At 38.8% G+C, this 13,392-nt stretch overlaps 1 protein-coding gene across 3 annotated transcripts in view; it reads right to left on the bottom strand.

Moving 5' to 3' along the window:
- Positions 1–13,392, bottom strand: part of dnah7 (dynein, axonemal, heavy chain 7) — an 86,177-nt gene that overhangs the window by 54,124 nt on the left and 18,661 nt on the right. For all 3 annotated transcript variants that reach the window (XM_028024081.1, XM_028024080.1, XM_028024079.1), the window contains exons 21-32: positions 12,595–12,934; positions 11,526–11,738; positions 11,340–11,449; positions 10,661–10,829; positions 9,801–9,903; positions 8,990–9,117; positions 7,719–7,931; positions 6,631–6,729; positions 5,843–6,091; positions 4,831–4,980; positions 1,924–2,106; positions 464–640 (exon numbers count right to left, since the gene is read on the bottom strand). In XM_028024081.1, coding sequence (XP_027879882.1) covers positions 464–640; positions 1,924–2,106; positions 4,831–4,980; positions 5,843–6,091; positions 6,631–6,729; positions 7,719–7,931; positions 8,990–9,117; positions 9,801–9,903; positions 10,661–10,829; positions 11,340–11,449; positions 11,526–11,738; positions 12,595–12,934 — 2,134 coding nt within the window. The remainder of the gene's footprint in view (positions 1–463; positions 641–1,923; positions 2,107–4,830; positions 4,981–5,842; positions 6,092–6,630; positions 6,730–7,718; positions 7,932–8,989; positions 9,118–9,800; positions 9,904–10,660; positions 10,830–11,339; positions 11,450–11,525; positions 11,739–12,594; positions 12,935–13,392) is intronic.

The raw sequence follows: 13,392 nt of genomic DNA, 5'->3' as shown, positions 1-13,392 counted from the left end.
CCACTAATTTGTTTATATGTTTAGCAGATTAGCATTAGCTTCCACTAATATGTTTAGAGGTGAAAAATCTCCACCAGAAAAAGGAAACACAAAATCAAGAAAATAAGAAATGTTTTATATGACTGAAAATATGATTTGATGCCAAACACATTCATATAATTTTGATTTTAATCAAGAAGTTAATTTTACATGTGAACCACAGCGGCCATCTTGAAAAATCAAAACATTGTCAGTGAAAATGATTCCAATCAGTCCTATTATCTTTGATCTGACAATAAAAATATAAATCTGTGGTGCAAAAGTACATTTTCTTTGACGACCACCTTGAATTTTTCAGCGGCCGAGTTAGGTTCTTGTGATGAAATATTCAGTCACCTGCTGCACTAGAAGTTAACTTTCAGTAGATTTAAACAAATTTGCTTGTGAGAAAAGGTTTTTGTTTGTTGGGTTGCAGCTGCAGCACCTTGGTGGACTTCCGGATGAGCTGCAGGCAGGCCGGCAGGATGCGGTCGAAGAGGCCGGTGATCAGCGCTTTGTGCTCATCGTTGAGCAAAGCCGGCAGAGTGTTGAGCCAAGACAGGAGGTGAGGTCTCCAGCCGAGCATGTGGGGCTCCAGGTAGATCATCCCGCAGCGAGACACCTGTCAGTAACACAGCAGGTAAAAACACTTTGGTTGCATTTGTTTACAGGAGAGAGTTTACGGATTAAAAACTCTGCAGTGAGACGGATAAAATGAATCGATTCCAGACTTTAAAAAAAACACAAATGTCTAATAAAAACCCAGTTATCTTCAGGAAGAAACAGACTGAAGAGCAAAGTTATGTAACTTGTATTGGAAATGTTGTTTTCAGCTTATGAAGTCTTTGGTTGTGATAAGACAGATTATATTGGAGATGATTTATTGAGAAAAATATAAAAATCTATAGATGGAGGATCCAAGGAGAGGGAATGAAATGAGTTAAAGTGAAAGAAAAATCAGTACGGTAGCCCTGAAGGAACACCAAGACCTTTGATCAATTAAAATAAGGCTAACAGTAACTAAAGGTTTTAGTTGGGAACTGACCCATATTTTTATAATTTTAAAAATATAATATCCTAATTATATTTTTATATTTGTAATAATAGGATTTTCTTTTCCTCTCAACTTTAAAAGTCGTGTGAAAGTTTAAAAAAAAGAATCTAGACTGAAATGTTGTCAAATTTATATTTTGTTTTTTTGCACATCACTAACAAACAGCAACTCTGACTATAAAAATATATTTATTTCAATTCTATAGGAACAAAATGGAAAATATTTTTTCATTTTAAGTTAGAAAAATTACAGAACTTTTCCATTTGTTATCCAGGACACAATTTTTAAAAAATGTTGGATGGGAATAAAAAAAAGACTGAAAAACATACAACTGATATTTATTTTTTTTGCTCGTCTTTCAGGACTCAAGCGAGAAAAAACCCCAGAACATTTTCTTTTCCACTATGTTGGTTCTTTGCTGCAGTAATGAAAGAAATATATATATATTTTAATTCAGAAATATTTAACAAAAAAATGAATTTTGCACATCGCATTTTTAAAATTATTCCCTTTAGAAAAAATATTGAAAAGAAGAAAAAAAAAACTCTATAAAGGTCAGACTTAGAAAATGGGTTTTCACAAAAAAAGAAAAAGATTTTGGCTTCCAGGATCAACAACCAAACACCAAGCTTAAAGGTGACAACAAAATAAAGAGTAACAAGAAAACAGGAAGTACATAGAACCCAGATCACCAAAATAAAACCAGAACTATTACCGGTTAAAAGTCCTGCAGCTCGTCTAACAGCTGGGCGGTTCTCTCTGATGTTTTACTCTGTGTTTTAGAGATGATTTGCAGTATTTTTTGTTTTATTTGGGAGTCATCCGTTAGCTTTTTGTCCCTGCATTCTCACCGTAGCCGGGGACGCCACCTCCAGGTCCATGGGCTCAAAGATGAGGCTCATCTGCGGCGACATCTGGATGATTTCGCCGCTCATCAGGCACAGCTTCTTGTTGTCGTCCAGCACGGTGTTCATGTTCTCGATCCACACGGCGTCAACCGGACCGTCAAAGATCAGCCACTTCCTGTCAGGACTCTGCCAGACAGGAAGTCAGAGGTCCTGAGCTTCATTTCCATCATAAAGGCTCAAATATGTTCATACATTCAACTACATTTCAGTTATGACATGGAAAAAATGTTACGAGTGAAATAATCTGCCAATGAACTAATATTTTTTTGATCAATATTAGGGAATTATTTACTTAAAACAAGCTCCCATATCTTCCTGAAAAGTTATTTGTAAGTTAGTTTTGTTGTAATGCAAGTGTAATAAAATCTTTGCAATAGAAACTAGTAAAAAATATGGGGTCAAATTTTGTGTTTTTGCAGTAAAATTACTGATTCAGCGTTTAGAATCGTAGCAGAACTAGGACAGGCTTTAAAAATCGTTCAGCCTGATCTGATATCTACAACAGTCTAAAAGAGGAGCAGTAAAGAAAACAGGAAATTTTCTTAAGAAATCTTGGAAATATTTTTTCTAGCAAATTTCTGAATTTGCAAGAAAAAACAAATTAATTTTGAAATTAATCTCAAAATTTCAGATTTTTGACTTTTTGAGATCAGAAAAGTTCTAGTTTTTTGGAAACTTTCTGAGATTAATCTAAAGGTTTCCTTGTCAAAATGTTTTTGTAGTTTTTTGACTTGGAGCTAAGAAATGTTTTTGGTATTTTTTTCTATAAACTTTCTGAGATCAATCTCACAATTAGATTTTTTTTTCTAGCATGTTTTTGGACTTTTTGAGCTCAGAGATTTTATTTTTTTCTAGAAAATTTCAGAAATTAAATAGGCTTTTTTATAGAATGGCCATAATACTTTGTCATAGATATAAATGTTTGATGAAAGTGAGATTTTTCAGCCATAAAGTCGTTGCTGGTTCAGAGTTTAGAGTCGTAGTTTTCGGTCTTTAAATGTCCATCAGAGCGCCGCCTGTCCAACATCCTTCATTATCCACCAACTGCATTCGCTTCTTTTCTCTTCCTCAAACAGCGATGCCCAGACGTCCAAACACTCGTTTTAGCTCCTGAGAATTGGTGACGGACAGAAACACACACCTAAGGTGATTTGAAGGAAGCTGACGGGAGCCGTTGATCCTCCAGAACCTTAAATTAATGCGTTATCATGCAGACAAATGGGCCGGGCAGCGCCGGCGCCATCTGGGGCAGCACAGGGACGTGATTATGTTGTAATGATTATGTTGTAATCTTGCAAGAAAATAAATAAAATAAAAATGTGAGCATGAGAAATTTAATCCAAACAGCTGCTTCTGACTCCAAATAAAAAGAAAGAAAAGCAGTTATCAGTTATGAAATCCTATCATTTCTAAAATATATATAATTTTTTTTCTTCACTGGTTTTGTTGAATTGTCTCTCTTAATCCCGCCTGAAACAAAGAGCAATTTGCAAAGAAAAAAAATGACAACTTCATAAAACAAGTTTCTTTTGAGCTGACAAGTTCAATCGCAAACAATTCAAGAACAAGACGAGGAAATGATTTTCCTTCAGCGCGTCTGCAAACTGCCTGCAGATCTGGAAACAGAGTTATTAAGATCAAATTTTAACAAGACAACCAAATGTTTCTATTGTTCGGCCGTCAGCGCGGCCGTTCTTCCCGCTCGCTTTTAATTGAAATGTCAACTCTTTTAAGCAATAATCCGTCCAGAAGTGCTGCTCTGACGTGGAGGAGGCGATGCTGCGTATCAGCGGCGCTGCTCAGGCTCTGTGTGATTCACTACTGAGTTGCTCATTATAAAGGACTCATACTGAGTGCTGCATCGACTGATTCTTCATCACCGCTGAACTCTGCCAGGCAGAGTCGCTGCCCGAGCGTTTCAGCGCCAGAAAACGTTGCCTTCAGGCATCAGCTGATCACAAAAAACAGGGAAACTGTTTCCTCAGTCCGTCTGTGAGGAGAACTGAATACTGACACTGATTTAGATGGAAACCGTTAAGGACTTTAATAACAACTGAAACTGATGCTTTTGTGAGTTTTATCTGTGAAAGTTGCTACATAAACAAATTTATCTTACTTATACATTGAATTATCAATAAGTCCTATCAAAACACAGCAGACATGCTAACTTTAGCTCAGCCGATCAGCTAATGGACGCCTTGCAGCATGACGTCTCACGCGTAAGATCCAGCCTCCATCTCCCTTCTGAAGCTGCTCGCTAATCATGATTAGCAATAGCAGCATTAGCTAATCTATCACAGCGATCACTTATTAGTAATCATAAAATAAACATCAAGCCTAGAAACAAAAAAACTGTAACAGACTGAATGTTCTGTTCTTTGTGTGGGAAATGTTTGAATGATTTCTTGGGTCAAATCCCGAAACATAAAACAGTGTTGTTGTCAGTTGCTATGGCAACGAGTCTGTGTGTAGCTCAGCCGACACAGAGAGCTAAAAAAAGTGGGTTTGAGTTGTTTTGCGGTCTTTATGCGTTATTTTTCCATTTGCTTTGGTGAACTGATCTAAATTAATAATATCTACATCTCCAGGTTGCTTATCCGCTAGGTACCATGTAGGTGCAACGCTTTAGCATTAGCTTCCGATAGATGGTGTAGCACTTTAGCATCAGCAGAACCAAAGTTTACTATTAGTTCTTTAGGGTTAGCGCAGCTAGCTTTTTCGTTCAGTGTGCACCACTGAAAGTTTTTGATTCTCCAGCGTTTTTATGGTATTGATTGTTGCTAACACAAGCTGACTGACATCATTTCTGAGGCTGCAGGTTTTAGCTAACATGGCAGGCGATGGTTTTACCTTGGAGGAGGCGAAGACCCTGAAGCTGACAGCCAGGATGCCATCGGACCACTCATGGGAAACCGGGTCAAACTGGCCGTACAGTTGGCCCATGGTGATAGATTTGGGGTTGATGACTGTGATCTGGACCTGGTTCTCCTCCATCAGACCCTAAAGCGATGACACGTTTTCACAGACATGAAAAGCCAACCAACGGAAAGACGAACAACTACAGACACTAAAGTGGAATAAAACCAACATGTAAATAAAACACCAAGACAGAGCAAACTGCTTCTAAACAATGAGAGACGGAGGAGAGCAGAGCTGAACAGCCACAGGGAGGATGATGATTCTCCTCATCTTCCTCTGCATCACCATGTAAATCCAGCGAGCCGGTTCTGGTCGGCTCTGTGGGATCGATAACAGCTGGACGGAGACCGCAGCACTCCCAAACAGGATGTGATTTTTAAAAATAACATCTCTGGGTGTTAACTTTACCTCAACAAGAAGGTTCCAGAGTAATACAGATGAGGATTAGGGAATCTGAAAGAAATTATGAAAGAATTCTGACTTTTCTCAGAATTCTAACTTTAATTCTAAGTTTTTCTCAGAATTTTGACCTTTTTCTTAAAATTCTTACTTTTCTCAGATACATTTTTTTTTCTCAGAATTCTGGCTTTTCTCCAAATTTAGACTTTTTCTCAGAAATCTCTTTTTCCTCAGAGTTTCAACTTTAATCTCAAAACTGACGTTTTTTCTCAGAATTTCAACTTTAATCTCAAAGTTACATTTTTTTTCTCAAAATAACTTTTTTCTTTGAATTCTGAGTCAGAATTATAAGGTTGAAGACAAAATTCAGAAAAAACTTTGGAAAAAAGTCAGAATTCTTTTTTTTTTGTGGCCCTAATTGTCTTCCATAGAATAGATCCGTTAGCTATAGATAGATCCTCATGCTTGCAGGGTTCGGGAACCTTCTTAAAATCTTGGTTGGACCTGCAGTTTGTGTCCCGCTGCTGCACAGACGGCCTCCCACCTGGTTGAAGATGTCATGAAGCGCTGCAGCCAGCACGCGGTAGGCCGAGGTTTTCCCTCCGAAGGGTTCGCCCACCACCATGAAGCCGTGCCGCACGATCATCATCTCATAGATCTGCAAGATTTTCTCAGCAAAGAAGTTGGTGACCTGCAGGTTCATGGTCTGGCAGTTTTCTGTGATGGCGTTCAGGAGAATGTTGTAGTCTCGATCCGGGAGCATCACACCCGGGAAGAGATCGGAGGTGATACCCTGCAACAGTAAGGTCAGTTATTTAATTACTAACTATGGAATGAAGCACAACACTGTAAACACACCGACAATTATTGGCATCCCTGCAACAGATGGGTAAAAATAACATAGTGTTAATTTTCTATAATTAACACTACTAAGGATTATTTCAGTAATCGCTTATTTTGACGATAAATTGAATATAAATTTGCCAAATTCAGATTTGTCATCAAACAACTTAATCTTTTTTTATGCAATGACAGAAATATATTTAAAAAATGCAAATAAGCCTCTAATTTATTTCCTTTTCTAAATAAGAAAATAAACACTTTATTACTTATTGCTGGAGCAAAACTCTGTCTGTAAAATGATGCAGCGTCTTTACGAGAGGCTCTGCTTCAACATACATTTGGCTTTTTTAACGCTTAGTTAAGAATCCCAGGAAACAGTTGGGAGATAAATCCTGATGGATGGACGTCGTGAATGGAGATTACGGATGAGAAAAGCAGGACTGACAGGGAACTTCTCCGTTAATCAGGAGAACTGTGAGCTCAACAAACCTCAAAAAGCTGCAGATCTTGGGCCAGGAACTTGGGCAGATTGACGTCGATGATGGATCTCAGCAGCAGAGTGTCTTCGTTGTCATCTGGGAAAGCCAGCTGCAGAGGACGGAGGGAGCGGGATGAGAAAAACAGCAGCGAGAAACCAAATGAAGGGCAAAACAAAACCAGAGAAATGGGAAACGAAACAGGAGCACATAACACTGAGTGTTTGTATAATATGGTGATATATACACATGTATCAAGAATGAGAAATATGCCATACACTATAGCTACGGGAAAAAAAGGGGGAGAAAATTTCTGCCGAAAAATCTAAAAAAGTTTCTGGAAATTTCTGAGTTTGAAAAGTCAAAAATTTGCTAGGCAAAAAATAAAAAACTTTCTGGCAAAAACATGGAAAATTTCCAAAAGTAAAATATTTTTGACATTTGAAACGTAGAAATTTCCATGTTTTTTCTAGAATTTTTAAAAAATATTTTTCGTAGCAAATTTTAGACTTCTCAAACTCAGAAAATTACAAGTTTTTCTTCTCAAGAATCTCAAAAAAGAGTTTTTGTAGTACATTTTAAATTTTTCAAACTCAAAAATTTCCAAATTTGTTTCTAGAAAATTCCTGAGATTAGTCTCAATATTTGTCAGCAGAGATTTGCTTTTGAAAAATGTCACTAAAGGTGTCTTAAAAGTTGCTAAATATATCAATAAAGTCACTGAGGTATCTGCTTAACCCCCTGCGCTCCGTCCCAACATTAGCCACGCCCCCTCCGCGTCTTTAGGCTCCGCCCACTTTGTTGGAAATTTTTGGCATTTGCTTTCACAAAAGGACCAAAATAAAGAAAAATTACACAAATAGCATAATTACAAAATAAATTAAGAGAGGAAAAAAACTTAAAAGACAAAATTTTCTAACACAAATCTTGAAACCAAGATTTATCGGGGAGGATCATCAGTATTAGTCTTTTTGCTCATATAAAACAGAAACTTCTGAAAAAAATTAATGTTTGTGTTAATAAACCCACATCACTATAATCTAACTTAACATTTCAGCTGTTTTTCAGAGCTGTTTAAATGTTTTATGTGGACTAACCAACCTTCAGGTTTCCTGCCGCGGTCAGCACAGATTTGACGGCTCTCATGCCGTAGTCGTAGTGGCTCTGGGAGGACAGCTGCTCCGAACACAGCCGATATGTGGCCACGATTTTCACCGAAAGAGGCCGAGCCGTCACAAAACCGCAGGAGTACAGCACGATCTCCGCGATCATGGCGTAATCCGGCACCATCATGGCCACCGTCCTGAACAGAGCCTGGAGGGAAGCGGCGGTTTGGGTTACAGAAAGAGTCCAGATTCAACTTAATAACACTCCAACACTGCAGCCACATCAGAATATACACCGAATTACTCTAAATGATCGATTAATGGTTTGTTAGATTAAAATGAGATTAAATTAGTTCCAATCGAAGGTCCGCTTAAACCTTCTTTTAGAGTTGTAGTTTGGCCACCGTCCAGCAGAGGGCGCCGCTGGTCATCCTGAAGCGGAGCCAGAAACAAACAAACAAAATTTTATGAGTTTATGTTTAGAAATATGAACACTGAAATATCGCCTTAAATTATATTAATAGTGCTTTATTCAGCACATCTACAGCTTCAACTTCTCATTCAAGAATTACTGATTTACTATAATGACAGAAAAACTCAAAGCATTGCAGAGAACAAATACATAAAGGTAAAAACATACAACAGCGTATCAGGGTCCCTGGAGACAGAAAAGAAGAAGCAACTTCCACCAAAAAAATTTAGAGATTTGAGAGTAATCTCAGAAAAAATTTAAGAAAAAAACTTTCTAAGTTTCAAAAGTAAAAAAATTTTACCTTTGAAACTCAGAAATGTCCAAATATTTTCTAGAAAATTTTGGAGAATCTCAAAATGTGTTTTTCTAGCAAATTTTCGAATTTTGAAACTCAGAAATTTCAACATTTTTTATCACGGAGATCAATCTCAAACTTCTACAATTGTTACTCAAAATATACTCCTTTTTTCTTTCTACAGTGGCACAAAGTGATGTAAAAACAACTAAATAAATGTCAGTTACGTGAAAAAAAGTCTGTTCATTCAGTCAATATGTAATGTTTCAGACACAAAATAATGTTAAAATTTAATTTTGTGTGCTTTTTTATTATTAGAAAAAAAGTAACCCTTCATGTTATGAAGAAATGGTCGAACCTCCTGATAGAAGAGAAATCTCAGGATTGGCAGCTTATCTATTGATCATTAGCAGATTGATAAAGTCATCCTTAGATTGACTCATTAATCGCTAAGTGCTGGAAGTCAGTGTGTTTGGTAAAGTCTGGGCCGGCGGCGCACCTTGAGGTTGTCTGGCAGCTCTGAGCGACCAGCATAGCCAGGATTCATGGTGATGAAGACGGCGCAGGACGGGTCCAGTTTCAGCTCCGTCCCCTCAAACATCAGGATGTCAGTGTGAGCGGCGATCCCTGCACAAACGCACGCAATCAGACCGAGGGACGGTTTTACCCGACATGGTGCAAACCCAAAATACAATACCTGGAAAACTGCTGAAATACTAAAACATAACGAAGTCCAAACATGTTTACTCTGTCAAAACTGTGAAACACTAAAGACAAAAATAAGCTAAACTAAGATAAGATAAGTGATTTAGTGAGCACTCATCCAGGAAAAAGATAATTGTATGCGTTTTCTTAGATTATTTTACTTATATAATGTGCTTCATGTGAAAAGAAATCATTTTTCCACTTTATTAAAAACATCTGCATATTTGTACCTTTACGAAACCTAAACTTGTCAAATCGAAAATGAAGACTTGTCTCTAAAGGATAAAAACATGCAGAATGTGTTTTAGTTCTCTTTAAACAGTTGTAATAACTGTAAGGTTAGAGAAGTCAGAGTAAATAAAACATTAATAAACATTTAAAAAGCAGCTGCAGGATCTTTAAAATGATCAAAAACCCGAAGCAGACTCAGCAGAGGACATTTTTCCTGGCCTTTCCTAACAGTTACCTTTCTTTGTAGTTTAAAACCGATTCTTTTTTAATTTTTTTTTCACTCCTGAATCTTTGCCATGCCTTTGTTTTCTGGTCCACTGCCAGTTTCCTTCAGCATCAGACGGGAAAAGGGAAGCCGAGTTTTGAGAACGAACCTCTCTGGATGGTGAGAATCTGCTGCGCCACAACGGACAAAACCTCCAGGTCGATGCGGTTAAACTCATCAAAGCAGGCCCAGGCGCCGCACGACAACAGGCCCTGAGCACACACACACACACACATCCAGTAAGATTCGCCCCAAAATAACAACAACAGAAAATATCCGGTCTGAATTTTTAAAGCCATCTTTTATTTATCAGGTGATGAGAGCGGAGAGATGCACCTTTGCGCAGTAATTCAAGGTGAGGCGGATCGAAAGATGCGCTAGGAGCAAACTGAAAACAAACCTGGCATAAAACAAGATATTCTCATGTTGATGCGTTTTGGGATTTTTGAATTTGATATCTCTGCCCACGCCAGAGGTTACTAGTAATTCATATAAATAACATAAATACAAAATAACAAAAGCAGGCAAAAGAAAAAAAACATTTCCAAATCAATTTCTTCAATTTCTTTATTCTTAATTCAGTAATTTCCTGGACGGCAACTTTTGAGTAAAAATATGTTGAAGTGCTACTTTTACCTGAGTATAACTTTTGGACAGTCTGCCTGTGTTTATAATGTTTTGGGTTCTGTATAATCATCCAAAGGTGATAAAGTAAAAACAGGAGAAGGTTCTGGATTGACAGCATGTTGCTATGACAACAGGGGCAGGTCTGAATGTAAACACTGAATCTGTGTTTTAAAAAGCTTTAGAGGCGATCTATTATGAAACATTCACACCTTGGAGGTTTTTGTTCTTCCGTTTTGGTTTCTACTGCTTCTAAAAACAGACCAAGAGTTTAAAAAAAGAAAACAAAAAAACATCCAGCTGTTTTTTGGCAGTAAGTGAGAAATCAGAAGGGGATGTACTGACTTTGAAGAATTTTCCCAGCGCGATGTAGTCCAGTCCGTCAGAGCAGTTGAAAACCACGCACTGCTTCGCCACAGCTTTGGCCAGGTCCTTGGTGGTTTCTGTTTTTCCTGTGCCTGCGGGGCCCTCAGGGGCCCCACCCAGGTGGAGGTGGAGGGCGCCAAACAGGGTGCTGAAAATCACCACAGAACAGCAAAACCACAACATTTACAACTGACTGCTGGGGTTTGGAAACGTATTTTTTTATATAAAGCGAAGATTTTAGTGGACAGATAAATAGTCAAGCAGGACGACGGAGTGTTGGGGCCGAAAGAAGAAACACGAAGGGACACATCTAGACCTCATCACAGGTTCGAGTCCCGGCAGGTTGACCTTACATCTCCTTCCTCCTTTCCCATAAACCACCTTCCTGTCAATCTACTGTCAAATAAAGACCATGACAAAATCCTAAAACATAAATAAGTTAATAATTAAATAAATAAATAACATTCAGACAATAAATTCATAATATTACAAGAATATTATGAGAATAAAGTTGAAACAATAGAAGAATAAAGTCACATTTTTAAAATAAAATCATAATATTATGAGCGTATTGCAGTAATTTTATAATATTTTTCATTTCTTAGCGTGGCCCTAACACTCCGTTAAAAACCAGAGAGTTTTCCTGATCTATTTTTACCGGTAGCAGCGGTCAGTCAGCGGAGTAATGACCAGCCTCGGTGTGTTGCCCAGGTATTCGTAGCCGTACGGTAAACCAGCATTGATCATCTTGGTGTAAAGGTTATTCTCCTGCACAGATTGGAAATCGGAACCACTGAGTTTCTCCCATGAGCCAATCAGAAAGCCCCTGCTGTGCTTAACGTACCACCCAGTAGTAGCGCAGCTGGCTCAGCCACTCAAAGTCATTTTCGTCACGCACGCCTTTCTGCACCAGCGTGGCCAGAACGTCGCGGGCGTGGACGTCCAGCACCACCAGGGCTCCCAGGGTCACCCGGATCTGTTTGGACAGCTTCCCCCGAACCAGAGCCACGATGTCGTCGATCTGCCTGTTGTTCTGCTGCAGGTAGGCCTCCAGGGCCTGGACAGAGGAGCAGGAAAAACGTCACCAAGACAGATTCACAAAGGAAAAATGATTCACAAAGCTTTTCACTCATGTTCATGTCATGTTGCAGCTCCATCTACACACTACAACATAGGCAGAGTTTATTACTAATAGTGTTAAGAAGACAAAATTCATCCATATCAGCAGTGCTGGGCATCAGCTAATGTGCTATTAGCACAGCTAATTTGTCACTTTGATCTTAGCCCTTTTTTCACACCTCGTAGTCCCATAGATTCTGTTCGATTCGGGAACAAAGTTGAAACATTTTTTACATTTTCAGCTGCTGTGGTTTTCTTTCACACTGCACTGTCAGATTATTCAAACTTCGGCCTCGGACTCGGATGGTTGGATCATTTTTGTTCTGCAACCCCAGCAGAGTTATACCCGTTACCTAGCAACCCAAGGGGAGCTCCAGCACTTTTGGTCAGCTATATGTGCTCTACAACGGCTGCTGGAAAAGACAAGTTTTTAGACATGTGCAGGATGCTCCACTTCTGCTTTTCAAAGATGTACGGTTGTATAATTGCACGTCTGTTTGCAGCCATTTTCACATGTGTGTAAACATTGAGTTAGTGGCCAGCAGCAACATTTTAGGATTTAAAGTGACAAGACGCCCTAAAACAGCTAAAAATGTAATTATCTAAGAATAATTATGTGAAAAAAAGTTTTATGAACTTGTTCTGTATCGCCCATGGATTTACCCTAAACTTTTTCAAGGAAGCATAATCGGTCTCCTGTAAAGCTATCGCAGCTAGCCTTCTAGCTAGCAGTGCCCACCACAGGTAAACTTGAAGCTAACATTTGGGAACAAAAACAGAACGGAGCGGATCACCTCCGGTCCTGAAGCCAGAGCTTCGTGGATGTCTTTGGTCCAGTAGACCTGTGAGACACACAGCACCGTCTGACCCGGCCAGGCACGGACCCAGTCGGTCCTCTTCTCATTTTGGTAGGCCGTGATTGCGTCTCCGATAACCTTCCGCAGAGACACGGTCATGCCGTTCTCCAGCTCCAGCAGCCATTTTTCCACCTGGCCCCTGGTTTTGGAGGTGGAGATGGTGTCCAGGAGCTTCACCGTTTCTCCCTCGCTGCTCTTCATGTGGGTTATGTCCAGAACCTCGGTGAACACAACACTGGCAATGCCTTCAAAGCACTTCTTCAGATGGGGCTGCACTCTGGTACAGGAAGCATAACGACACAGAGAGGCGACGGGTCAGAGCAACATCACCGGCGTTACAGAGACAGACACTCATAACAATCAGTCATTTACGTTTTAGTGATTTTTTGTTTAACTTGACTAAGCACATTGAAACATCAGTGGAAGAAAAATAAATAAAGTGAAATTAGATAATTTCACAAAATCAGGTGTTACACTGCAAAAACAAGATCTTGCCAAGTATTTTTGGTCTATTTTCTATATAAGGCATATATCTTATTACACTTGAAATAAGACAAAACTAAATTACTAGTTAGTTTTCAGCAAGAAATACTGTAGGAGCTGGTTTATGTCAGTAACTCCTTAATATTGATGAAAAAGTTCTGGCAGTTTATTTCACTTAAAAACAAGGGAAATTGTCTTGTTTTAAGTGTAAAAATCTTAAACTTTTTTTTTAATCAATCAATCAATCAATCA

The sequence above is a fragment of the Xiphophorus couchianus genome, chromosome 7, assembly GCF_001444195.1.
Source record: "Xiphophorus couchianus chromosome 7, X_couchianus-1.0, whole genome shotgun sequence".
Classification (NCBI taxonomy): Eukaryota; Metazoa; Chordata; class Actinopteri; order Cyprinodontiformes; family Poeciliidae; genus Xiphophorus; species Xiphophorus couchianus.
The sequence above is the reverse complement of the archived record's forward strand: the minus strand, read 5'-3'. Positions and strand labels throughout refer to the sequence as shown.